This window comes from Conger conger, chromosome 1 (genome assembly GCF_963514075.1).
Source record: "Conger conger chromosome 1, fConCon1.1, whole genome shotgun sequence".
Taxonomy (NCBI): domain Eukaryota; kingdom Metazoa; phylum Chordata; class Actinopteri; order Anguilliformes; family Congridae; genus Conger; species Conger conger.
This window is the reverse complement of record NC_083760.1, coordinates 76,387,626-76,414,552: the sequence shown is the minus strand read 5'-3', so window position 1 is coordinate 76,414,552 and position 26,927 is coordinate 76,387,626. Positions and strand designations below refer to the sequence as shown.

General features: G+C 45.6%; 1 protein-coding gene across 1 annotated transcript in view; it reads left to right on the top strand.

The window, feature by feature from the left end:
- Positions 1-26,172, top strand: part of si:dkey-246i14.3 (ephrin A4) — a 34,106-nt gene extending 7,934 nt beyond the window's left edge. Inside the window, exons 2-5 of the mRNA XM_061257256.1 lie at positions 10,780-11,075; positions 13,462-13,530; positions 23,504-23,524; positions 23,724-26,172. Coding sequence (XP_061113240.1) covers positions 10,780-11,075; positions 13,462-13,530; positions 23,504-23,524; positions 23,724-23,815 — 478 coding nt within the window. The 3' untranslated portion in view covers positions 23,816-26,172. The remainder of the gene's footprint in view (positions 1-10,779; positions 11,076-13,461; positions 13,531-23,503; positions 23,525-23,723) is intronic.
- Positions 26,173-26,927: the final 755 nt, after the last annotated feature.

Here is a 26,927-nt window from a genome sequence, read left to right as displayed (position 1 = left end):
AATGGAATGTGTTCTTGGCGTATATTGGCTCCATTCGTCTCTCGCAAGAATAAAGATGGAGTTGATGGACTGCTTCAGTTGATTTCAATTTCACACATAAAATGTCATTTCTTTTAGCTGTAAAATGGTTCAGCGAGGCCTGCACTGTGGCTACAGAGGGGATGCCATAAAAGACCTATTGCATTAAAATGAGCTTGTGTTGCGAACCTCGCATTCATCCCCACTCAGCACTGTAAGGGGGGAAGAGGACCGAAGTGCTCAGTAGAAAAGAGGAATACTTAGTTAAACGCAGATAAATAATCTGAACGGGCCTGACTCCTCAGTGTGTGGATTCGAAGGAGGGTCAAATGGTGAAAATGAGTATTGTTTTTGTCGTTGCCATTGTCATTATCGTTGTTATGATCTTCCCTTGAACAAAATAAATATCAGAGTCACTTGCGTATAAAGTATACGCAAGTGCAAGAGTGTAGAGTTCATGCCTAACGGAAAGGCCCGGTCTGCTGTTTCGTCTCATTTTTTTATTTTATTTTTAAAGCGCATTTGAATTTGAATCTGACCGTTTTTGATGGGGAAGGTTGGCGAGGGAGGGAGGCAGGGGACAGGAGGGAGGCAGAGGAAGAGAGAAAGGGCAGTTTTGTCCCAGGAGATTACAATGCAGTGACCGTGAAAGTGCTTAAGTAAACACTGTGAGAGAGCAGGGGGGGGGGAGGGAGGGGGACAGAGGGAATGGGGGGGGGGGGTGTGGAGGCAGAGCGGAATGTGGCGGGGAGAGGAAGAACAACAGGGAGAGGAGGGATGAGAAGGAGGACGCGAAGGAGAGGTGGACTTCCGAACGGGCCGAGCGAGCAGGGACGGCGGGGGCAGCTCTCCTTCAGGAGGCCCCTGTTAAATTATTCAGCCCCTTCCCTGGGCTGGCTCCCGTCTGCCTGACATCTCTAAACGAGGGGCAGCCACCCCAATGCGCAGAGCTGCAGGCCCCGCACACGCTAACAGCCCCACACACGCTGTCAGCCTCACGCACACAGCCCCTCACACACGGTGTCAGCCCCTCAAACACGGTGTCAGCCCCTCAAATACGCACACGCTAACAGCCCCACACACGCTAACAGCCCCACACACGCTGTCAGCCTCACACACACGCTAACAGCCCCACACACGCTGTCAGCCTCACGCACACGCTAACAGCCCCGCACACGCTAACAGCCCCGCACACGCTAACAGCCCCTCACACGGTGTCAGCCCCTCAAACACGGTGTCAGCCCCTCAAACACAGTGTCAGCCCCTCAAATACGCACACGCTAACAGCCCCACACACGCTGTCAGCCCCTCAGCCTGACATGCATCACCTGAGAAATGTCCCACACATGGTAACAGCCCCACAGGCGTCAACGCACACCTTGGAAAGGTCCCACACACGCACATAGCCCCACACATGCTAACAGCCCCACAGGTGCCTGGACAAGGTCCCGCACACGCACACAGCCCCACACACGCACACAGCCCCGCTAACAGCCCCACAGGGGCCTGGGAAAGGTCCCACACGCCCTAAAGGTCCCACACACGCGCCGACACACGAGCGCACCTGGGGAAAGGTGCAGCCCGGCGACACAGCGGTCGCTCCGCAGGCCGACCTGGCGGACGTGCGTGCGCGACAGTTCCGCCGCATCAAAACTGTGCCCCACTTTGTAATGATGAATTCCACATGCAGGCCTGATTTATTGTTATTACCTATCTGCTTAGCAGGCGCCCTTTTCATACCCAGGATGCACGGTTTACATCCTCCTCATTCCCTCTAACCCATTTCTACAGCTGGCTTTCTTATCAGTCCAGAACAATGAGGGCAGCCGAGCCTTTCCACCTGAGGTTTCAGCTCTCGCCACGGTGAAGAGTCCACCAACCCAAGCGCTGTTCCGCTCCACGGGGCCAGAGGGCCCTCCTGACACTGATGCATTAAGTATCTGCTAAATCATTTGGCAACCCGCTAGCAACAGTCACGCACACACACACACACGCACCTGCGCATACATACACACCCACACACGCACGCACAGGCAGGCAGGCCCTCGTGAAGCAGATAAAAAAAATCTTTAAAGGATAAAAAGGCCTTCTGACAAGTTGAAACGCGGTATTGAACAGTTGGTGGTTATTGAAGTTGTGAAGGCGTGATTAGCGGGCGCGTTTGGACTTAATTCCAGCTCGCTATTGGCTGCGGCCCAGCGCGCTGTATCTCTGACCCTGGGTGCCCCCTCCACACCCTCGTTAAGCCGCACGTTCCTCGGGCGAGTAAAGGGATGTTTTTCCCGTGTACGCCGGCTTTGGGAAAAGCCCTGAGCTGCCTTTGGCCTCCAGCTCCTTGGCTTTGACGCGCTCCCGGTGCGAGCGGGGGTGTGCTGTTTGGGCCTCGCTGAGGCCACGGCGTGCGGTGTGAAAGCCGGCTTGGCTGGAGCGCGGGACAGGCTGTCTTTTTAGTCAAGGCCGCGCCTCGCCTCCGGACCCCGGGGGGGCCCGGCGTCGGTGTCACCGAATCCGCTTCGGAGCCCGACGGCCCTGGCCCCATTCCACACCCGGCCCGAAATGAAGCTCTCCCCCCCTCTGCAGAAGGCACCCTCTGGCAGGACAGATCCAGATTAGCTTGAGAGCGGGGAGAGCCAGAGGTGGCTCGGTGCTGCATGATGTATGCTGTGTGCGTTTGGGCAGAAGGCCCCGCACACCGGCGTGTCCTGGAAATGGACAGCAGAGTCCCCAGATAATGTGTTTGAGGAATATTTCGGAATGTGTGGCCAGCAGCTCCTGCAGGGCTGAACCAGGCGCGCTCGCTTAAATCTTCCCCACTGAGACAGCAGCGCATGGCTATCAGGCTGCTAACAGCAGGCTAACTCACAGTCCCTGGCACACGCGTGCAGACTGATACACGCAGACAGAGAACACACACGAGCGCACAGACACACGGGCACACACACGCACACACACGGGCACACACATACACACACAGGCACACACACACACACACACACACACACACACACACACACACACGGACACACACACGCACACACGGGCACACACACACACATACGGGCACACACACACACACGCACACACGGGCACACATACGGGCACACACACACACAGGCACACACACACACACGGACACACACACGCACACACGGGCACACACACACACAGGCACACACACACACGGGCGCACACACACACACGGGCACACACACACACACACACACACACACACACACACACACACACACACACTCAAATGCGCAAGCTATAAGTACACTTACACTTCAATGATTTTTTCACCTTTATTTAAACAGGGTAGGACAATGTTCACCATGTGAACAAATACGTAATTTATACAGGCTATGAATATACTGTAATACATTTTGAAATGATATGACAAAAAATATAGATAGCAGTTTTTTTGGGTAAAAAATAAAATATAATTATAAAATAAAACCATATGAAGAAATATTGAAAAATAAAACAATATGAAATACAACTGCAACTGCACACAAAAAAACTATTACAATAAATTAAACCCTGCACTCCATTGAATATCACTTCTGGCAAGCGCAAGACAAATTAAATAGGGCTTTATTAAGGTTCTGAAGCCAGTATGACCAAAATATTCAGTTTAATATATTGCTGCTATTCACTCTGTTTAATTGGTACATAACATTTGAAAAGCCTTTCACTCAGTAGAACCTCTAAGCTAGGCCATTCTTGGAGCGTATATTTCAGGCCCTCACTCTGCACTGTAATAGTGATGAAGGATAGAGGGAATTTTCCCTAGCAAGGCAGATAGTGATAATGAAATTGAAAATCAGGCAGTGATAATTTCTTTGGCCAGTGAGGGACAGCCAGCAAACATTCGGACACAAATCACAATGATGGGTCAGATTTATCTCCAGTAATGAATCTTGAGGCACTATGATGCACTGAATCTGGTGACTTCACTTTGGAGGCAGCCATGTGCATGTAAATTGTATCACCATAGTCTAAGATGGACAGGAAAGTTGATAGAACTAGTTCCATCTCGCATGCCTGCGAGAAACATGCCTTCTTTCTGTCGAAGAAGCAAAGCCAAAGTTAACATTTTTTGGCAAGCTGTTCAATATGCAGTTTGAATGACAGTTTGTCATCCGCCCAAAAACTAAGGTATTTATAAGACCCACATAAGGCCTTATTGTGCACACAAACGCCCTTGCAAATATGCACATATCATACATACTCATAAACAAGTGCACTCATACACACACAACTCCTGAACTCACTGAAAATGAACAGACACCCACTTGAGCCCAAGTGTCTCTTTAAGTGTCTAGTTTTTATGAAATTGAAAATATTCAATTGCAGAAATGCTTCTCAAAGAGAACATTATCAAATAGAACCTGGCCTTTACATAAGTGTGACTTACATATACACTCAGCTAGCAATGTATTAGGTAGACCTGTACACTAGCTTGTTGATGCAAATATTCAATCAGCCAATCATGTGGCAACAACTACATTCATGAAAGCATGCAGAGGTGGTCAAGAGGTTCAGCTGTTGTTCAGACCAAATGTCAGAAAGGGGAAGAAATGGGATGTAAGGGACTTTGACCATGGAATGATTGTCGGTGCCAGACAGGGTGGTATGAGTATCTCAGAAACCGCTGATCTCCTGGGATTTTCACGCAAAACAGAGAATAGTGTGGAAAATGAAAGCCATCCAGTGAGCGGCACTAATCTGAGGTCAGAGGAGAAGGCTCAGACTGGCCAAACCTAACGGGAAGGTGACAGTAACGCAAATAAGCACATGTTTCAGTAGTGGTATGCAGAAGAGGATCAAAGCATCAAACCTCTAAGTGGAGAGGCTACAGCAGCAGAAGACCAATGAGTCTGATAAATACCTAATAAAGTGTCCACTGAGTGTCTCTCCACACACACGCACACGCACACACACACACACACACACACACACACACACACACACACACACACACACACACACACACACACACACACACACACACACACACACACACACACACACACACACACACACACACACACACACACAGATTAGCCGGCAGTGTGAGAGAGCTACGGAGTGCTCTCTCCCCATAAGAGCTCGCCTTCGAAACGCCACATGGGCTCAGTGCGCTGAGCCAAATGGCAGAACAGCGGACTCCCGGTAGCAAAACGAGACGGATCAATTCAGTTTTTCAAACCATCGATGAATCCCACTGGAGCAATCGCACAGTAAACGAGAACACCGTCGGGCCTTCAGAATGCTTTTTCCTGACAGGATGTGTACCACGACCCAGAATTGAGCAGAGCATAAACAAGCCAGATCCGGGCACGTACAGAATCAATGACCGCAGCGTGGCCTGAAAAGCCAAAAGACACCAAAACAAACCGCAAAGAGAGCAAAGGGCCTGCCACTGTTTTAGTCTGGGCGAGGTCGAGACCAGGGTTCCCTTTCCTGCTGTCCTTCACAAAGTCACGCGGAAATACAGACCGATAAACACGACGGAGAGAGAGAAATCCGTTTTTTTTTTTGGAGACTCTGTTGTGTGGGAGAACAGATGGCCGATCTGTGACTGTTCGTCTGCTGTCTGACGGCTCGTCTAGACACAACAGAGAAGCCTGCGCCATTCGCGTCTCACGTTTTCTTCTTCCGCCGTGTCTGTGCGTGCGCTGAGCGGTGGGGCGACCGCGCTGCGGACTGGCGGTGCTGTGATGTGCGAGGCGTCCTCGCGTGCCCGTCCGGGGGGCGCCGACTGAAGGTTAATTTAGAACCTGTCACCGCCTCTTCATTACGCAGTCCGCACCACGCCGCGGCGCAAGGTTAGCGCCGCGTTCCCGCCACGTTCCCGCCGCGCCCGCGAGCCTGGCGGGAGGGGGCGGAGCGAAGGCCGGAGGGCGGCGGAGAGGGTCACGGGGGTCACGGCCGGCGCAGGGGGGGGTCACGCAAACCGCCGGGCGGAGACGGACGTAAGGAGACGGGGTGACGGCGAAGAGGAATGAGCCATTGATCTGTACCCTCCCTCCCTCTCTCCCTCCCTCACTTCCTCTCGCTCCATTGGCTCGGGCGGTGCTGTCTGTTCCCCTCTTTCGCTCTGTGATGGAGGGATAGCCCGTGGAGTGAAAGGGCACTGAAGCGATGGAGCCCTTTGGGGAAAGAATGTACTTTCTGTTTTGTTTTTTGTTTGTCCCTCCCTCCCCTCCCCCTTCCCCCCATTTTACACTCTGCCGCTCGCCCCTGCTCGCCCCCGCCCCTCCCTCTCTTTGTGTCGTATTCCTTGGACGCTTGGCGTTCCTGGACAACGTACAAAAAAAAAATGTCTGACCACATACTCAGAATGAGTAATTAAGGACTGTGATTTATTCCTTCCAGCAGTGTCGAGCACACTCCAGTGAGCGCTTTGATATGTCCTGAAGAATTATTAGAATTACATTATTAGGGCAGATACTCCTGGAAATGCCCTGCACTTGTTTACATTATAATGTCATTCCAGTAGGTCAAGTGTTCCACAGTTTGTGTGTGTGTGTGTGTGTGTGTGTGTGTGTGTGTACACACACGCACACACATACACACATTATTGTGCATGTAGTATAGGCACCCTCGCATATATGAAAATAATAAAAAAAATATGTATGCATGCATATATGCATGTATGTGTATATATATGTTAATGTATGTGTGTCTGTGTGTAGAGAAAGAGTGAATATGTATACATGCCTATGTGGCTATTCTCTATATAAATCTACATAAGCGTATTTAAATCTAAGTAGTGTCGTCTTTGTCCAGAAAATAGAATTTCCGGAAATTGCATAAAAAAGCAATATAAGCCACAGAATTATGTTCATTTATTGAGTTTTAAGATGCGATTTGTGTACATCGAGTTGGGTAAAGACTTGTGTGATTAAATATTGTGTGTGAAAACCTAAAAAGGGACATGAATGTATTTTGCACACAATATTTAATCACACAAGTCTTTATCCAACGTACACAAGAAAATACACAGTCCTTCAGTATTAAATCCCAGCACTAATTTAGCAGCAGCACATGGAGAGAGCTGTGTATGAATCCATACGGCTGTATTGGATGCGCTGGATGTGGAGGGGCTGAGTTAAACGGGTGTGTGCTGTATTGTGGTCACGTCGTTGGTCCCTGACGCAGGATCAGTTGCATGCTGTACAGTCTCCACTCTGTACGCTGTGTGCTGATGCTTTCAGAGGCTGTCCGTAATTAGAGTGTTCCCGTCTCAGAGTGAGCAAGCTGGGGAGGGCTAGAGTGACGGTGAGGCTGAACGCCGACAACACACACACGCACACACACACACACAGACACGCACACACACATCCAGGGCAGACAACCTTTCTGCAATTACCTACAAACATTTCATCGAGGGGTTGGGTAGGGGCGTGTGAATGAAGGGAGTCGTGATAGAGGAGTGTGAAAGAAAAAAAAGTACGAGAAAATAAAGGAGAAGCCATCATGTACAGAGGAACGATTGGGAAAGAGCTCTAAGCTCTAATCAGGATGTAAACAAGTGCTTTCTTCACAACAGGAGTAGGCATTGCCCACTGTGTGGCAGTTGTTTTTGGGGTTTTTTAACTGGTCCTGGGCACTGGGTGGCATTCTGTTGGTCATATCTGTGTGATGCGCTGCTGAAGGACACGCCTTTCATTCAAGCCATCTTGAGATCTTAGAATTGTGCGGTTGTAACTTTTGTCAGAAATGTGTCATTTAAGCCCTGTAGTCCTTTTGTTGTGTAGGACTACATGTGTACAGCATTTCAAATTGCACCTGATAATGCGAGATATGGTTAAATATCGAAGTGTTACTCGTATAAACCCCTTTCATTTTAAAAGGAATTTGCTGTCTGCAGGAACTAAGATGTCACGTACAAAAGATTGCCGAGCTTTGCATCTTAAAGCTGTACTTGTGACAGTCCGAGGCCTTCACTGCTACGGCCCTGATGTCCATCTGCACTGCAGTGTCCAGCGTTTCAGCCTGCTGTTAATTGAGATATGCTGTTATTCTGGGGTGTTGCGCACAGACAGTGAATTGATCCCATTGGCTTGTTTAAGTCACATTTGAGCAATCCAGATCAATTCTGTCCCGTCGGGTTGATTGATCGCCAATATTGTGTGACTGGTATTGATTGTGGCGCTGGTTAGGGTAATGCTGCTGCAGTCGTGGTGTCCACGCTGGACGCTGTCCAGGCCTGCTTCATTATTTCCTCTGTTCCCTCCTGTCCTGCTGCACAGTGATGGCCTCGCTGTTTTTCAGTTCATTTAAGTCCACCTGTTCTCCATGTCTCTTCCTCTCTCAGATGTTTCTTTTCTCTTTCCCTTTAATATCACTTTTCAAACAGCTTTTCAGCTGTTTGCCCCTCTTTTTTTTTCTTCTTTTTTTGACCATTTTCCTCCAGCTCCTGTTCTTTTTTCCATCCAGATACACATTCTCCCTGATCTTCACCATCTTCCCTCCCTCTCCCTCCCTCTCCCTCTCTCCTCACCCTTTCCCCCCTTCACTGACTCTCGTCTCTCCCTCCTTCCTTCGCTCTGTCGCTCTCCTATGAAGACCCCCGGTGACGGACCTGAACCTGCAGCCCCGGCTGCACATCCTGTCTTCTCTCTCCCTCTCTCCCTCCCTCCCCCATTCCCTCTCTCCCTCTCTCGGTGTGGAGCAAGACCAATTAAAATACGACTTGTCTTCTCGCTGTCTCTTACAAGGCTCTCTCCAGGGCCACTAATTATAACAGAACCCCCCTCTTTTCGTCTCTCTCCCTCTCCCCCCCACCACCACCTTCACCTCTCTCCTCCCTGTATCTGTCAGGGTTCGGAGTGGGGGCCATACTGCCTGTGAGATGGTGCACATGGTCCGCAGGCTTCCACAGTGGCTGTGGGGATGAGTGTCAAAATGAGGCTGGTTATGAATTCACCAAGGGCTGCCTAATGATATTGTCTAGTCATGCGTTTTTGCCTAAAATGGCTTAGAGCCCCACTGTGTGCGCATACGCTTTCCGGCCCTGACTTCTCAGTCTCACATACGTACCCGCACGTGGCTTCATTATGCGGGGGGAGCGTGCTTGTTTACAGATTCTCCGGTTGGTACTGCGGTTGGTGTCGGGAGGCATTTGACCTTGTTGCATATGTGCGGCGTTATTTCGCTGGAAACCGGGTCGATGGAATCGATTCTCCTGATTTGTATTTTCGTGTGATGAATATGCTGTGCGCATACAGTATGTCTAGGGAAGTACCATAATCTATAGAGTGTTTGAACAGGGGAAGAAAAAAGAAAGAAGAAAAAACTCTGTACCATTCCTTGTACCATTACAAATGATTTAAGACATGAGATTTTAAAGGGGCCACTCAGGTCAACATGTATATTATTATATGTTGTAAAGTATTTGTCAGACCTTTTACTGAGATGACTGAAAACTATGCAGTGTAAAGTCCTCCCGGGGCCAGACCCCAGGAGTCCTGTCACGCATGTGGATCTGCTCCCGGTCTGTGGGAGGAAGCTGGGTATTATCCGCAGAAAGAAACTGTGCGAGAACAATGAAATTCTCAGAAATTCTGCGTCTGTAAAAAGCGTATGATTGTGCGACCTGTTCGGATTCTATGAGCGATCGGAGAACCTACGCACAGAGGGACTGCGCACACGCCTGTAACTTCCTGTTTCCTCCCGCCCACCTTTCATTAATGGCCCCGAGGCTGCCTTGACAACGGTTAGGTCATCAGCAGTCCTGTGTGCTGTTCGCTGCTGTAATCAGTGTATTATAGACTATTACTTTGCCTGTGGGCAGGCTGCTGTAATCAGTGTATTAGAGACTGTTGGTTTGGCTGAGGGCAGGCTGCTGTAATCAGTGTATTAGAGACTGTTGGTTTGCCTGTGGGCAGGCTGCTGTAATCAGTGTATTAGAGACTGTTGGTTTGGCTGAGGGCAGGCTGCTGTAATCAGTGTATTAGAGACTGTTGGTTTGCCTGTGGGCAGGCTGCTGTAATCAGTGTATTAGAGACTGTTGGTTTGGCTGAGGGCAGGCTGCTGTAATCAGTGTATTAGAGACTGTTGGTTTGGCTGAGGGCAGGCTGCTGTAATCAATGTATTAGAGACTGTTGGTTTGGCTGAGGGCAGGCTGCTGTAATCAGTGTATTAGAGACTGTTGGCTTGGCTGTGGGCAGACTATTGTAATCAGTGTATTAGAGACTGTTGGCTTGGCTGTGGGCAGACTATTGTAATCAGTGTATTAGAGACTGTTGGTTTGGCTGTGGGCAGACTATTGTAATCAGTGTATAAGAGACTGTTGGTTTGGCTGTGGGCAGACTATTGTAATCAGTGTATTAGAGACTGTTGGTTTGGCTGAGGGCAGGCTGCTGTAATCAGTGTATTAGAGACTGTTGGTTTGGTTGAGGGCAGGCTGCTGTAATCAGTGTATTAGAGACTGTTGGTTTAGCTGAGGGCAGGCTGCTGTAATCAGTGTATTAGAGACTGTTGGTTTGGTTGAGGGCAGGCTGCTGTAATCAGTGTATTAGAGACTGTTGGTTTGGCTGAGGGCAGGCTGCTGTAATCAGTGTATTAGAGACTGTTGGTTTGGCTGTGGGCAGACTATTGTAATCAGTGTATTAGAGACTGTTGGTTTGGCTGTGGGCAGACTATTGTAATCAGTGTATTAGAGACTGTTGGTTTGGCTGAGGGCAGGCTGCTGTAATCAGAGAAGGCCCCTAATGTTCCTCTGTCCATTTCTCTTCTCTCTCCATCTAGGCTGGTGCAGGGAGATCTATCCATCCAGGTGAACCTCAACGACTACCTGGACATCTACTGCCCCTTCTACCCACCCGGAGCCCCCACCTCCACCGCCCCTGAGATACTGGCGCTCTATCTGGTTGCAGAGGGGCAGTTCCGGGGCTGTGTAGAGACACGGGAGGCGATTAAACGTTGGGAGTGCAACAAGCCCAGTGCCACGTTTGGGCCTGTGAGATTCTCAGAGAAGATCCAGAGGTTCACACCCTTTTCCCTGGGCTTTGAGTTCCTGCCCGGACAACACTACTATTACAGCTGTGAGTGATCTGTGTGTGTGTCTGTGTGTGTCTGTGTGTGTCTGTGTGTGTCTGTGTGTGTCTGTGTGTGTCTGTGTGTGACTGTGTGTGACTGTGTGTGACTGTGTGTGACTGTGTGTGACTGTATGTGTTTGTGTATGCGTGTGTGTGTATGTAACAGAGATTGTGAGTGTGTGTTTGTTGCATATATTAGTGTATGTCTGTGTTTGTTTGACTGAGTGTGCACTTGTTTTGAATGTTGCATAATTTCCTCCTGTGAGACTTCTGTCAACTTTAAATGCCTCCACTTGTGAGGACGGTGTTAGAGATTAGCGGATGAATAGAATGTTGGGAGAGAAAAACTGAAGCTCAGTTATCTCCTTTCTTTTCTGCCTTCCTTTGCCTTCACGGTCTCTCTCTCTCCTTTATTTCCAACCAAAGCAAGATGGAAAGATGGGGTGGTGTTTGAAGACGGACAATTGCTTCCCATGTTGTTGTTTTTTGTTTTTTTTACAGCCCTGTTTCGTTTCAAAATTCTTGTTCTCCCTCTCACCATTTTTGCCCTCCTGGAAGATTGAAAGAGAAGATGGCTGAACGCCGGAGAATGGGGGGGTGGGTGGGGCAGGGGGGGCATAGAAACTCAAACTGCTAGAGAAAGAGGGGCACTTAAGCAGAGACGGGGAGACAAACACAGGGAGACTGACTGAGAGAAAGAAAGGGAAGGAAGAAATGGGGCAAGAGAAGCGTGGAGTAACGGAGAGGACAAAGGACAGGAGATGGACGGGGGATGAAGGAACATGGGGCTGTGGGAGAAAGGGAGAACAAGAGAATGAAAAACCAACAAAGAGACGGTGGGGGGAAAGAGGGGAAAAATGTGAGAGACGGAGAGAAAAATCTTTGCATAAATTACTGTTCGGGTTTTTTGGACAATGGTCTATTGTCGGGCCATGAGACAGTTTACACACAACAGTGCAAACCCCATTGTGTCACTTCAGCTCTGGTGAACTTAACAATGGCTTCCCCCAGATTGTCTGAGTACAATATGGGCTAGCATATTTGTGTGTGCATTGTTACGGGGAAGAGATGGTACATAATGTTTCAGTAAAAAAACAAAAAAAACTGTTTTTTGTTATTTTTAAAATATGCCAGATGTGGTTTAAAGGTGCGATTATTGTTATTATACATTCACATTCATTTATACATGCAGTTTACGCTGGTCAGAGAGCAAACTGTGATGGAAAGGCCTTCGTGCCCCTGAAGCATTATGGGTAACCTCTGACCATACTCTCCTGTCAGTAATTGTCTGAATGACCTGACTATCTGTGGTTATTTTCCAATTGTTATTGTTGACCATGTACAGTGGCATGGGACAGTAATAGTTTTGTTTAGTGTTGCATTGTGGGATATTATGTTATGTTGGCAAGCTTTTTACTTTGCAAAATGCTAGTGTCAGATTACAGACCCTCTGCAGCACTTGAGAGTGAATGGATTTCTGCCCTTGTTGGTGTTGCTTACAGATTATCTATGTGAAAGTGCTGAAAAAGCCTCCTGGACCTAAAGATTTATTTGGGAGCAACAGAACCGCCAATGTTTAATTAAAACTGCCATTTGATTTAAAGAGTGGATTTTATTCCACTTTCGGAAGGCGCAGGCTGACGGCTTGTTTTCTTTGTGTAACTGCTCCTTTTCCCTCTCTCCTCTCTTCCCTCTCTTCTTTCTCTCCTCCGTGTTGACCAAGTGAGTGTCAGCATCCTGACACAGCTTTTATTTCCTTCCTTCCTTCCTTCCTACGTAGCAATGTATGGGCCCTCAGTGTGTTCATTTGTGTTCATTTGTGTGTGTGTACGTCTGTGTGTGTTCACATTTTTGTGTGTGTGTGTGTGTGTGTGTGTGTGTGTGTGTGTGTGTGTTTGTGTGTTTGTGTGTTTGTGTGTTTGTGTGTTTGTGTGTCTGTGTGTCTGTGTGTTTGTGTGTTTGTGTGTCTGTGTGTCTGTGTGTCTGTTGCACCAGTCTCTCTGAATCACGTTCCGACCCCCTCTTGATTGCACTGCTCTGAAGTTCTTCAAAGTCATGGTTAGAGGGTCCAGATGGGAGGGGAGACGATGTGCAATATCCTGATGAAGTGATCGCTCTGCCCTCTGAGAGTGTAAGAGCCATGAATAAGGCAACACTATGGCAGCCCAAAACACACCACCTGATTTAATTTAAATCCTGAAATAAAATTATACTTTTATTTTTTATTATTTTCCAGCCAGGGGCTGTAAGGCGGGTGATCAGTCCATTACTTTTTCATTATTTTTAAAGTGCTCTTTTCTGCTCCTGGGTAGCGTTCAGCCTTTCTGCTGCCATTTTGTGGTCTTGCTTTGCCGATTATTGAATGAGTCTCTGTGTCCCTCCCCCTCCCCAGCCATGCCCATAGAGGACGGGCCCGCCGTGACCTGTCTGAAACTCCGAATCACCGTGTGCTGCCAATCCGGTGAGTGCACCCCTCCCTTTCATCCCTCCATCTTTCCTCCTCTCCCTTAAGAACCGGCGTGCTATGCAGGGGCACAGAGTGTGTTATGCCCTTCTCTTCCTCCTTCCCTCTCTGTGCCGTGAACTCCTCCTCTCCTCCCTTCCCATCCGCCCGTCCCTCCTCCGCCCCTGTCGTCCGTCTCCTCCCTTTTCGCTCCACCTCTCCGTGCGCGGCTCTGAGGCGCATTTATCACCCGCGCGCTCCGATTCCGCCCCACCCGTCTCTCTCTATCCGTGTCCAGCTCCCTCTATCTGCCCGGCTCTGACATGCCAGACCAGAGACTGGGCTAGTGGAAACGGGGATGGGGCCCCTTTTCCTCGGGTTCATCCTTTCTTTCATCCTTTCTTTCCCCCTCTCTGTCCTCTTTCTTTTCCTGGGGTTCATCCTTTCTTTCCCCCCTCTCTGTCCTCTTTCTTTTCCTGGGGTTCATCCTTTCTTTCCCCCCTCTCTGTCCTCTTTCTTTTCCTGGGGTTCATCCTTTTTTTCCCCACTCTCTGTCCTCTTTCTTTTCCTGGGGTTCATCCTTTCTTTCCCCCCTCTGTCCTCTTTTCCTCAGGTTCATCCTTTCTTTCCCCTTCTCTGTCCTCTTTCTTTTCCTCAGGTTCATCCTTTCTTTCCCCTTCTCTGTCCTCTTTCTTTTCCTGGGGTTCGTCCCTTCTTTCCCCCTCTCTGTCCTCTTTCTTTTCCTGGGGTTCGTCCCTTCTTTCCCCCTCTCTGTCCTCTCTTTTCCTGGGGTTCGTCCCTTCTTTCCCCCTCTCTGTCCTCTTTCTTCCAGAGTGACTGCGCTGTCAGTGCCAGGACTGCAACCCCTCATTTCTCCCTCCTCCTCTCTGCTCTTCTGGCTCAAATTCACACTCCAATCACAGTTAGAAGGGTCTTGATTGGCGCTGCACACTGGTGGCCAAAGCAGTAATTTCAGCGATAGTGGACTGAATGTTGACGAGGCATACAGTTCTGGGGCAGATATTTGCCACCTTTCATCTCAGACAAAGCCACGCGTTTAGTTTTTTTTTTTTTTTTTGCTTTTCTCAACACAATTTGCTCAGCAAGCTGCGTTTGTGAATCAATCCCATCTCCTCTGGGTTGATTTAACATGAGGAAGCTGGAGAAATGTTGACCTTCTGCTTGGATGAGCAGATTTTAGACGGGAGTGTCGGTCGGCAGGCCAGCGTAGGAATACCTGATGTGAGTGTTCAATACAGCCTCTGTGTGAACTCTCTTCAGCCCTGTGGAGGTATTCTGTCATTTTAAATATTACTGGCTAAGTGAATCATGTTTTGTAAAAGATACTAAGTGAATAAGCTAATTTAGAGACTTATTCCAAATTAATTGATGGAAGGATTTGTTCCATAATGTATGTAGTGTGCAATTATGCATTTGGGTCTTTGCTTTGATATCTTGTTTAATCCTAGCATTATTGTTAATTTCCATGGACCCTTGGGTTTTAATTAAAATATAAGTTACAGACAGATTGTTTCTGATAGAGTGCCCTGTTTACTGACCTACAAAGAATTACACCCCCAGGACTGGAATGTCCATAACACTGAGAAAATGTGAACATGAAACATATTCCCAAGAAAAGTTTTTAAACCTCACTTAAGACAACGCCCCATTTAGTGCTAATGCGGGACATTGCGGTAGCATTCCGAAAACCACCCTTTCACTGTAAAAAAAGAAAGAAAAGTGAGACTTTTTCCTCAAGTAAAAAATATTAGCGTGTTCTAAGTTACTGTCTGCTTCATGAGTGAACCTTTCTTATCCCATTGGCAAATGAGTGAATCCGTCACGCCTCATTAGGAATATTTTTGTCTCATTTAGTGAAAAAAGTAATAGAAGATTTTAAGCCTAAATATAAGACTAAACTTGTTGGGATTGACTTATTTTTAGGTTTTTGTAGCGGATGCAGATTAGTGTATTTAACCGTATACTTTTCCAAGGGAAGCTGCAGGACCTTTATGCCTCTCCCTGGTGTGTAAATGTTTCCCCCCGGGAGTCATTCTGCTCTTTCATACCTAAGATGGCCGTCTCCTCTGCCCTCCTCTCCCCCACCGTCCTGCGACCCCACGCTCTCTGAGCGAAACTAATCCTGACTAAACTGTAGGATTCCACTCCTCTCCGTCTGGTCCCCTCCCCCCCATCCCCCTTTTCTAGTGCGCTGTCGTTCTTGAAGTGGCACTAATCTTCCCCTCTTTCTGTTTCTTCTCCTCTTTCCTCCCTCTCTTGTTTTTATGATCTGTCGTCACCGGAGCAAAACTAATCTCCTCTCTATCCACTACAGCTCCCTGCTCCCTGCTTTCTGTCTGTCTCTGCCCCCCTCTCTCACTCATTCTCTCTCTCCATCTCACTCCCTGCTTTCTGTCTGTCTCAGCCCCCTCTCTCACTCATTCTCTTTCTCCATCTCACTCCCTGCTTTCTGTCTGTCTCTGCCCCCTCTCTCTCATTCCCTCTCTCCATCTCACTCCCTGCTTTCTGTCTGTCTCTGCCCCCTCTCTCTCATTCCCTCTCTCCATCTCACTCCCTGCTTTCTTTCTGTCTCTGCCCCCTCTGTTTCATTCCCTCTCTCCATCTCACTCCCTGCTTTCTGTCTCTCTGCCCCCTCTCTCTCATTCCCTCTCTCTATCTCACTCCCTGCTTTCTGTCTGTCTCTGCCCCCTCTCTCTCATTCCCTCTCTCTATCTCACTCCCTGCTTTCTGTCTGTCTCTGCCCCCTCTCTCTCATTCCCTCTTACCATCTCTCTCCCCTCTCCCCCTGTGCCCTCCGTCTTTCTGATTTCTATGCCCCTCTCTCTCCCATCTCCCCTTTGCTCTGTCATTTTCTCTTTCTCTCTCCTCCTCCATCTCGCTCCCTCTGTAAAGTGTACAGTCCTGTGATCAGACGGTAATAACCTGGCAGAAATGGGTCTGTTGGATACCAGTGGCAGCAGCAGGTCCTGATGGGGCTGTTTATCCCCGCTCAGCTCTCCTTTCCATGGCTGGTTATGGCACTTTTAAGCATTCTCTTTCATCTGAAGGGGGACATCAGGCTGCCATTTGGGCGAACCTATGGGTGTCAGCTCCCGCCCTGTGGAACCGCACGGTCCGCTGTTAGATATTCCAGCGTCTTTATTAAAGATTCACCTGGGCCGTCCGCAATCTTTCACCAACTGACAGCCGATGAAAAGAGTCCAATTAAGTAATTATAGTGAAAGTGGATTTCCTATAATGTCGCCGGAGTGCACTGGGGAAAATAATCAGTAGACATTAGGCGACTGCGAGGCCGGGGCTTGTGCTAATGTAGAGGGAAAGAGTGTATCTGGGTTTGTGTGTGTGTGTGTGTGTGTGTGTGTGTGTACGTGTGTGTCCGTGTGTATACAGTACAATATGTGTGTGTGTGAGCGTGTCTGTGTGTGTGGGCATGTGTGCACACGTGTATGTATGTATGTATGTATGTATGTATGTATGTATGTGTGTGTGTGTGTGCACGCGCACGTGCGAGTGCCTGTGTGTTGAGTAAATGGATTCTTTGCTTTGTTTTCTGTTTCCTCCTCGCTCCCCAGAGCTTGGCTCTGTTCAAAGACTCTGTGCGTTGTAACGGTAATCCTTACAGCCGGGTTGTCTGTCAGTCACTTGTCCAATCCTCTTGCCAGGTCTTAGCCAGGTTTGTAGCATAAATTAGCCACCTGGCTTTAACACCACCAGTTAAGCCCTTCAGTCACAGCGACCTTCCGGAAAGAAAGACTTGCATAGCCATCAAGTAATTATTTTAATTTAGACCGTTATTGTTAATTTGATGGATGGGTTTGTCAATATTTGTCACACCAGTATTAATGCCCTGCGCAAATATCGTATTGACATGAGGCAGGGTTGTCACAGCATTCTAAGTAACTCACCATGGGCGTACTCTGCTGTGGCAGTGATGGGAAGGGACCTCACTCTCTCACTCCTCTTTACTCCCTTCATCCGTTCACCACCCTTCTCCTCTCCCCCCCCCCCCTTCCTCCTCTCACCGTTTTCAGAAGGCATCTTGTGGAAACATTAATTCTGCAGTTGTTTTTTTTTCCTGCTCTTTCTCTCCCGCTCTCCCCTGCTGTGAAAAGCCATTACAGCCATTTCTAGTTTCTCTCTAATTGATCCCCCTTTTCTAGCCTCCTCTTTCTCTGTGTCTCTCTCTACCTCTCTCTATCCTGCTGTGAGCCCACTATCATGGTCATTTTAGGTTACAATCCCTCTCCCCCTCTATTTTTTCCTTTTTTCCCCCATTCTAAATCTTTCCACCTCTACTTTACACCCCTCCCTGCTACCTTTTTTCCTTCTTTCCCCCTCACTCCGTCTTGGTCTGCCTCTCTCGATTTTCGCGACAAAAAGCGAAGTCCTTTTTTTAACAACGAATGTGCGTCAGAAGTGTTCGTAATGGCTCCGCGTTCGTTAACGGCGCTTGCAGTATGCGGAGAACAATAGACGGCGGTCGCTTTGGTTAAATGTTGTGGCAGGTCTGTGTAAAATGGCGGCGTGGAAAAGCAGACGCAAGGCGGTTTTTCCAGGGGTCTCCGTGACGGATGGGAGACCCATGACATGTCTGCGGGATGTTGAGTGGTGTAGTTAACCCTGGAAAAAACGTGATTGTCTGTCATGTTGATATGTTGTTCCACCTGGTGTGAGATTTGATTGATGGAGAGTTGCACAGATTTAAGTTGGTACATGATACGACTGCTCACATTTTACAAGGAGGCTTAAGCTGGTGTGCTATGGCATACAATCAGTCCTGCTGTGGAGGGTTGCCTGTGGTGTTACTGTGGTATGCTGGGGTGGAGTCCGCCCTCGGTCTGTGTACAGTAGGGCTTTATCGTATGAAATTAGTCTGTCGGTATAATGTGCGGTACGGTTGTGTAGCTTAATATCAGTACACATCTTGATTTAGAAGTACTGTGTACCATACTTGTCTTTGAGAGTGAACAGTACTGTAGTTTATCCTTATCTGTACAATTGTGATGTGCAATGTAGATTTATTCATGAGGGTGTAGTGCAAGGGATGGGGCTGTCAATATTGGCTTGAAAATCAGTTGAAATGTAACCTTCTCAAATTGGTATGACTTTGAATATATTCAAATATCATTGTATAAATATGTATATTGTCAGGTGCTATTTGTAGGCTATTATGCCCCCTGTGATCTGTTATAAGCCTAAGCATTATTGTCCATAAGGGTGTAGGATAACACAACAGGACATTTAAAATATAAATAAATATAACATTAGATAACTACATTGGCGTTGAAAACTGTTAATAAGCAGTACTTACTAAACGGACTTAAAGATTTGGAAAACAATTAGACCAATAATCAAAGATTGCATTTTATAACCCTGTTGTATTTGTATCATAAATATAATAGTGATTTTATGGTTATACTATGGTTATAGAGTAGTATGAAGGTATGCGTTATGGGATCTAGTTTACCTGCTGTGTTGCACGGTAGTACAAGAGATTTACTTAATTTTGGTGTACTCGTTTGTGTATTGTAGTGCAGGTAATAGTGGTATATTTTGGGTAATAGTTTGTGTGTTGTTGTGCATGTTGTAGTGGGATATTTTGTGTAATAGTTTGTGGATTGTAGTGCATGTAGTAGTGGTATATTTTGTGTAATAGTTTGTGTGTTGTTGTGCATGTTGTAGTGGGATATTTTGTATAATAGTTTGTGTGTTTTAATGCATGTAGTAGCGGTGTATTTTGTGTGATAGTTGGTGTATTGTAATGGGATATTTTGTGTAATTGTTTGTGTGTTGTAGCGCATGTAGTAGTGGGATATTTTGTGTAATATTTTGTGTGTTGTAGTGCATGTAGTAGTGGGATATTTTGTGTAATAGTTTGTGTGTTTTAATGCATGTAGTAGTGGGATATTTTGTGTAATAGTTTGTGTGTTGTAGCACATGTAGTAGTGGGATATTTTGTGTAATAGTTGGTGTATTGTAAGTTTGTGTGTTGTAGCACATGTAGTAGTGGGATATTTTGTGTAATAGTTTGTGTGTTTTAATGCATGTAGTAGTGGGATATTTTGTGTAATAGTTTGTGTGTTGTAGCACATGTAGTAGTGGGATATTTTGTGTAATAGTTGGTGTATTGTAATGGGATATTTTGTGTAATTGTTTGTGTGTTGTAGCACAAGTAGTAGTGGGATATTTTGTGTAATTGTTTGTGTGTTGTAGTGCATGTAGTAGTGGGATATTTTGTGTAATTGTTTGTGTGTTGTAGCACATGTAGTAGTGGGATATTTTGTGTAATATTTTGTGTGTTTTAATGCATGTAGTAGTGGGATATTTTGAGTAATAGTTTGTGTGTTCTAGCACATGTAGTAGTGGGATATTTTGAGTAATAGTTTGTGTGTTGTAGCGCATGTAGTAGTGGGATATTTTGTGTAATAGTTTGTGTGTTGTAGCGCATGTAGTAGTGGGATATTTTGTGTAATAGTTTGTGTGTTCTAGCACATGTAGTAGTGGGATATTTTGTGTAATAGTTGGTGTATTGTAATGGGATATTTTGTGTAATTGTTTGTGTGTTGTAGCGCATGTAGTAGTGGGATATTTTGTGTAATATTTTGTGTGTTGTAGCGCATGTAGTAGTGGGATATTTTGTGTAATAGTTTGTGATGGCACAGCATGTGGTGCATTGCTGTGGTGGTCTTACAATGACACAGCAGCATGGTTAGAAGTATTTATGTACAACTCAAAAACTACATTTTTTGATGTATTGATTATTTTTTTCTGTGTGTGCAGTACTTGGGGTTGTTTTACTTTTGAAGATGATTGGGCTTGTTCTTTGTTTGCTTTTGGTTTTATTTCTTTTCTCTTTGACAGAGTACCTAATAATCCCTTAACCGGTGTGGGTTTTTTTAAATTTTTTCAGGGTGCAATTTTCAATCATTGTGATAACAAGATATACCATTTGAAAGCGTTAACTCACAGTTCTATATGTATAACCTATTTTAAAATGCCATTGCTTTAGCGACGAGTTCTTTATTTTGAAGCGTGGGTGGTAAAACAAGTGTGCGGAAACCTCACCTTCTCTGAACCAACAAACTATCAAAGAACCAACTGTTATAGAAGTGACGACTAAAAAGCATGTTTGCTAATGACGGTTCCTTTCCAATGGTGTATGATTTGTTAGGCTTCGCACCATATTCTTCGCCTGCGGAACGAAACTAGCATTTTCAGTACGCACTCGGAGTCTGTTGCGTATCTGCAAAAATTGTTCTTGACATTTTATGCCAAAAAAGGTTGAGGTTTTACAACAAAATTGTTTTCCCGATGCCGACGTCTCCTTTCTTTGGAGGAGATCCAAGGAATAGATCCAGGTGAATATTTCTGAGGAAGACGGTAGAAACACCATTCACGGCATAATAGAGGGCATTTTCAGTGACGTGACCCCATTTTAAATCGGTGATCATCTAAATACATTCTCGAAATATTTTATTATTATTCAGTATGCGTATAAATAAGGGGCCAGCCTGCTTTTGAATAATAAATGGCATATGAAATTATGGAATGTGTTTGAATTGGGGGTTGGGTATTTGACAAAAATTTAAATCAATGAACCTCAATTAATATATTAGTATACAAGATGGTATTATTGCGATTATTGAACTGTTTGGAAGAGAGATGTAGGGGAGGGTGACAGGCGGGGGAAAGTGCAAACACTTTTTTCAGGCTAAAAGGTGTTGTATAGTTTCGTAAGCAAAATGCAGTATTTTACACCTCATAAGACCTATGGTTAGTGCACCAGCCACAACTGCAATAATCTGTATTCAGTCAAAAACAGAAAAAAGATTTCAGTGAGAAAAAAAGCTTCCACTTTCACTGTTTTTGAGCTTCTGTAACTTTGTTTCAGTAAAATTTGGAGTAATATTTTGTCACTTGGAAAACTATCCCCAAAGGGTTACCTTTCAGAAGAGACCAGGATTATGCCTGTAGTCAAAAGGGTTCAAGAATAATAACTTTTTTGGGGGGTATATCATTTCCAAGCTTTTGTCAAGAAAAGGGACGATACTTAAGGGGTTAAAGCATTTTCCTGAATTCTGGGAAAAAAAAACTATTTTGTGTTTTGGCTTTATAACTCATTCACATTCTCGATTACCTCCATAGGTGTTGGGAAACCTGAAAACTGCATTACCCACAAAGCTATGCAAATTCTGTCCCGGGGCCCTTTTTTGTGTAAATCTTAAATCTTTTTTTCTTATGTCTTCCATTGAGACAGTGCCCCAGGTTTTTCACAATATTTATCTCAGGAAAACCACTGTCACTACTTGTCACAATAGTTTGTTCACGTGTGATTTGAGCCAAATTGCTACGAATAACAATTGCATATCGGCTACTTCAATACTGACATTGAAGTGGCTAGACCTCAGTGTATGAATTGTCTGAGGAAATGTTGGGAGCTGTGTCCCATACTTGCTGCAAAGCCTCAATAAGATCTAAATGGGTACAAAAAACATAATCAGTCAAGGTTCATGGTCTTTCTGATGTTTATATCTTGTAGATGCAGATGTATGAACTTGAGAAATATAGTGGCTATAATACAGCATTTAAAAACTCTCATTATATAAGTCCATGCTACACCAATCGTCACTATTTTCATGAACTTCTAAGAAATTTAGAAAGTGAAATATCACTGCAATTCAACAGTACTGTAAGAGAATTGGGAGTTTCATGTAAAGGATCCATCCCAGTTCTGATCTCAGTCTCCGACCTCGATGTTTGTAATTTTCGTCTATTTAAGTTCCTTAAATTTCTTGTAAAATCCTCATTTCTGAGGCAATGGGCCAGGCCCAGATAAGGGCAGCAGCAAATATGAATCATTTCTCCTCTTCTATAAAGCAAACTGGGGACACTGGGGACACTTAAGTGTCATTTGTTTAACCCGGAATGTTTTGTTTTGTTCATCAAGTTGACGTTGCTCTGCAGTTTTCTGGTCCCGGAGTAGGCCCAGGCAGGCTGTCAGTCATAGGAGCTGACCTGTAGACTTAACGCAGAATTTCAGCAGAAATCAATACTGTGGTCCACAGTTCATGGGCCCCTCTTGGCCATGGTTCAGCACTGTGAAATCTCCAGCGCTCTTCATACCGGATCAATACTGGATACTCTGACAAAATGCCATTTATCAATAAGTCTGGTCTAGTGTACTCATAAAACACGACTCCTCTTAAAACGAGGGACTCAGAAGCTTTCAGCAGCAATGGGGGGGATATTAACCGCAACAGCGCTGCAGCATTTGCACTTTTTTGCAATCTCTCTCTCGCTCTCTCCTCCTCCTCCACTCCTTCATTCTTACTCCCTCTCCTTTCATTATTTCCTTTTAGCGGACCCCCCGCCATGCAGATGACACCCAGACACAAACGCCCTCCCCTCTTTCTCTCTCTCTCTCTCTCTCCGTCTGACCTTCTTTCTGCAGATTCTCCCTCTCTCTGCTTTTCTCACACTTCTTTACCTCCTTCTCCCTCGCTCTTTCTTCCTCCTGTCCCTTCCTCCGTCTTGCTCTGTCACTCTGTCTTCGTCTCTTTGTGTCACTCCTCCTCCTCCTCCTCCTCCTCTCTTTCTGTTACTTTCCCCTCCTTTCTTTCTCATATCTTCCCCGTTCCCTCTCTCTCCCTGCTCTCTCTTTCTGGTTATTATGTTCCCCTTACCTCTCACTCTGTTCTCTTTTGCATTTGACCTTTAGAAAAATCTGCATTTGTGATGTATTTTTGGACTGTGCTGCTGTGCTCGTCGTTTCTCATGCTATTTGCACTCCTGTAATGGTAAACGCATCAGTCTTTTCATTTCCTTATTTTCCATGGAGTACAGTTAGGCTGGCAGTAATCACGTCCAGAAAAACCAAATGTAATAACTTGTCTCCCTGTACACCTGTGTCCGTCCCTCTCTCTCTTTCTCTCTCTCCCCCTCTCTCTCTTTCTCTCTCTCTCTGTAACAGCGCAACCTGATCAGGAACAGGGTAAGTTGTTCATTAAGTTAGTTTGTTTGTCTTCGTGGTGTCTGTTCGGCTGGTAGTGTGTCTATTGTCCATTTCCCGCAGACTACCCCCGTATTAATCATTTGCTTGTAAACATTTCTCTCCCATAGAATGTGTTCACGTAAACGCCGTGCCTCACTCCTAACGTGTTCCTCTCTCTCTCTCGCCTCTCCCTCCCCAGGTATCCCGGCTCCTCACAGTGCTGTCCGTTCAGCGATGAAAACTCCACTCATTCTCATCCTCTTCTCCCTCTTCCTCCTCTCCTCCATCTGACCCGCCTCTCCTCTATGCTCTGAGTATGAGCGAGGGTGCGCCCTGCGTACTCCAGGGAGGGGCAGACAGGGTGCTGAGAGAGACGTTCCTCATGCATGCGACGGAACGGCCACCCCGAGGTGGCGCAGTGACTCATTGGGGCGTGTGTCCATCCGTAGGCACAGAACAGAGCCCTGTTATACGCTCCACGTTGTCCATCCATCTCCGGCAACACACTGCTGTGTATCGAACACACGCTACATCTGACTCCTGCATGCAGCTGTGCGCTGAGCCATCGTTTTCTCAGGTTCTGTGGTCATTGAAAGCAATACACACACAGGGTTTTGCATTGATTCACTGTCTCGCACACACACAGAGGAAAATACTCCCTTGAGCATTCTCTCTCTCTCTCTGTCATTTCTGGAGTGGCACTAATCTCTCTGCTCTTTCTCCCGGCCCTTCCTTTTCCTGCTCTCTATCAAATCCTCTTTTCGGCTCCTGCCCCCCTCTGCCCCCTCTCACTCCCCTTCAACAAACCAACAATAATCTTACATCAAAGCATATCCCTTCTTTTCACACTTCTGTCCCTTTACTCTTTCTCTTTTCTTTTTCCATCATTCTGTATCTGCCTCTGTCTGTATCACTACATGAACCCTCAGATGAGCCGAAGCAGATCAATGAACCTGAAGCGTTACCGACTGTATGCAGGCCAATACAACCTGGACTCAACAGGGCTACCATGAGCCGGCCAGAGTTGTCCACTGGACCAAAAACGCTAACTAAATCTCATCAAAATGTATTTAATTTGTTAAATGTTGGCTAGTTTGGCCTGAAATGGACCGCAAATGAAATATTTATCACAACTGGAACTGAGCCAAAGTGGGAATAACTGGACGAAAGTGACAAAGTTACATGTGAAGGTATCTCGGTTGGAAAAGCAGAACTTGCTGGAATGGGAGAAATGAAACGTGCCGAAAACTGGAAGGAGCTGTATTAAGCTGGCTTCTCGTGGACCGTACTCTGCCAAACTGAAATGGCTGGAGCAGTAGAGCCCTGGACTGCACCACAGCAGCCATATTAGGGCTGAGTGGGAGAGCTGGACGATGAGAGACCACATAAGCCTTCCTCTCTCCCTCCCATAACCTGCTGCAAACGGTCCTGGACCAATAAAGGCATTGATTTACATCAACAGTCACTCTGTTGTGTGTTGTGGAAGACGTAAACCCTTTTTGATTGTTTGCTGAGCACTTAGCATTGCGTGGAATCGCCCAACATTAGAGGACCACTCTTGATTTCTCAATATTTCTGTAATATGTGTTAATCTAGAGCCATTTGTTAGTAGTTTTTGTCTCCATGGTGATATCTGTAGTATTTCAGACATTGGTGTTTGCACCCTTTTACAGTCAGGGATTATTTTTTTATTATTTTATTTTTAATTTTTATGAAAAGCCTTTTCAGGGTCCAAATTAAGCTTCCATTAAAAATATTTACCTGCATAATTATTCCGTTTTCAGGCAGTAAAAAATGAAAAATAAGTTACTTATCTGAAAGTGGTTTACACAGGGCATTAATCAAAAAATGACTGGGCGAGATGTTCATTATGGGAAAACACATTTCTCTGAATTATCTAAATCTGGATTAATGTGAAAAGTGTATTATATGTCAAATTTTGAGTTGCTTTGGAACGAATGCTGCCCATTTACTTGAAGATTTTCATTCCATGTATTGTTTGATAAGTGAAAATACCACAGGTGGCCTTTCAAGTGCTACTGTTAATATTGCTATTTTGGGCTAATATAAAAGTATATTTCCCTCCTGATGTGAGCCAGTATTGTTGGAAAATTGTGCCTTCATGTTGTGGATGAAAATTACTTCACAGAAATGTAAGCCGTATTATTTTCCCATGAAATGGGAGAAGAAAAGATAATTCTTCAGATGCATTTTCTATTCAGTTGCCTTCATTAAGTGTTTTATTTTTTTAAATGCCGCAGCATAATGAGTACATTTTGTCAGATGGTAACATTTTATGTGTGAAAATACTGGTCATGGTTAAGCTTTAATTGTGCCTTATTAACTAGTGTTTGCTGGTGATAGTCTTTGAATACATATTTTCTTTTTTAATGACTTGTAAATGGACAGTTCTGCTGAAAATAACATTGGGTGAAAGTGTACTTGTCTGAAGCAAATTATCTGTAATCTGGCTTGACTCTAGATGCAGACCCTATCACAATCACGTAGGACAAAGTATTATTTTGTACATTTGTATTTTGTTTTTTGTTTTTCACATTTTAGTGAAGAATTTAGCATCTTCTATGAAGAACTGCAATCAGGGTCCTTTTTGTAAGGCAAGCTTTAGACAATAAATTTGATTGCAAGTTTTCTTTTTTCTGTGTGTGTGTGTGTGTGTGTGTGTGTGTATATATATATGTGTGTGTGTGTGTGTGTGTGTGTGTGTGTGAGAGAGAGAGAGAGAGAGAGAGAGAGAGAATAATTTACTGAAGATTTTTGCATATTTCATATGCTGCTTTATTTAATATATGTTGTTATGCTTTCGTGCATACCTTGTACATTTGCAAATGATCAGAGACGATCTGAGAAATGTGCTGGAAAAGGTGAGATTCTGTGTGTCGTTGACCAAATAACACTGAAACCACAATGCAATGATGCTGTGGTTCTTTATTTGTTTTTTTATATTTCACCAGACATGACATTTGTCTCTGGCAATTAGTGTTACTCAGGGTACCATTAGTGTGTGTACCCATACCGCGAAAACCTGCTTTCATATCCCCTGTATAGCACTTCAGGCTTATTATATTTTGGGGACATCATTTTAATGGGGAGATAGCTTGAACTTCTCTTTTCCAGAAATAGGATCGCCCTGTTACTGACCCAGGAGATATACAGTTGTTCAGCTCCGCGAGGCTAATAGTGTTCAACAGTCTATTGCGGACTAGGCAGTTACAACACTCACACACTTAGAAGTTAGTTATAGTATTAAAGGATGACCACATGCTGTAATTACCAACAAGGGAGTATACTGTATGCTAGTCAGATGCATCCTCGTTGAGTAGAGGACTTCTACCTTTTGATATCGCACGGAATGATTCGACAAAATCTCCCCGGCTGATAAAGG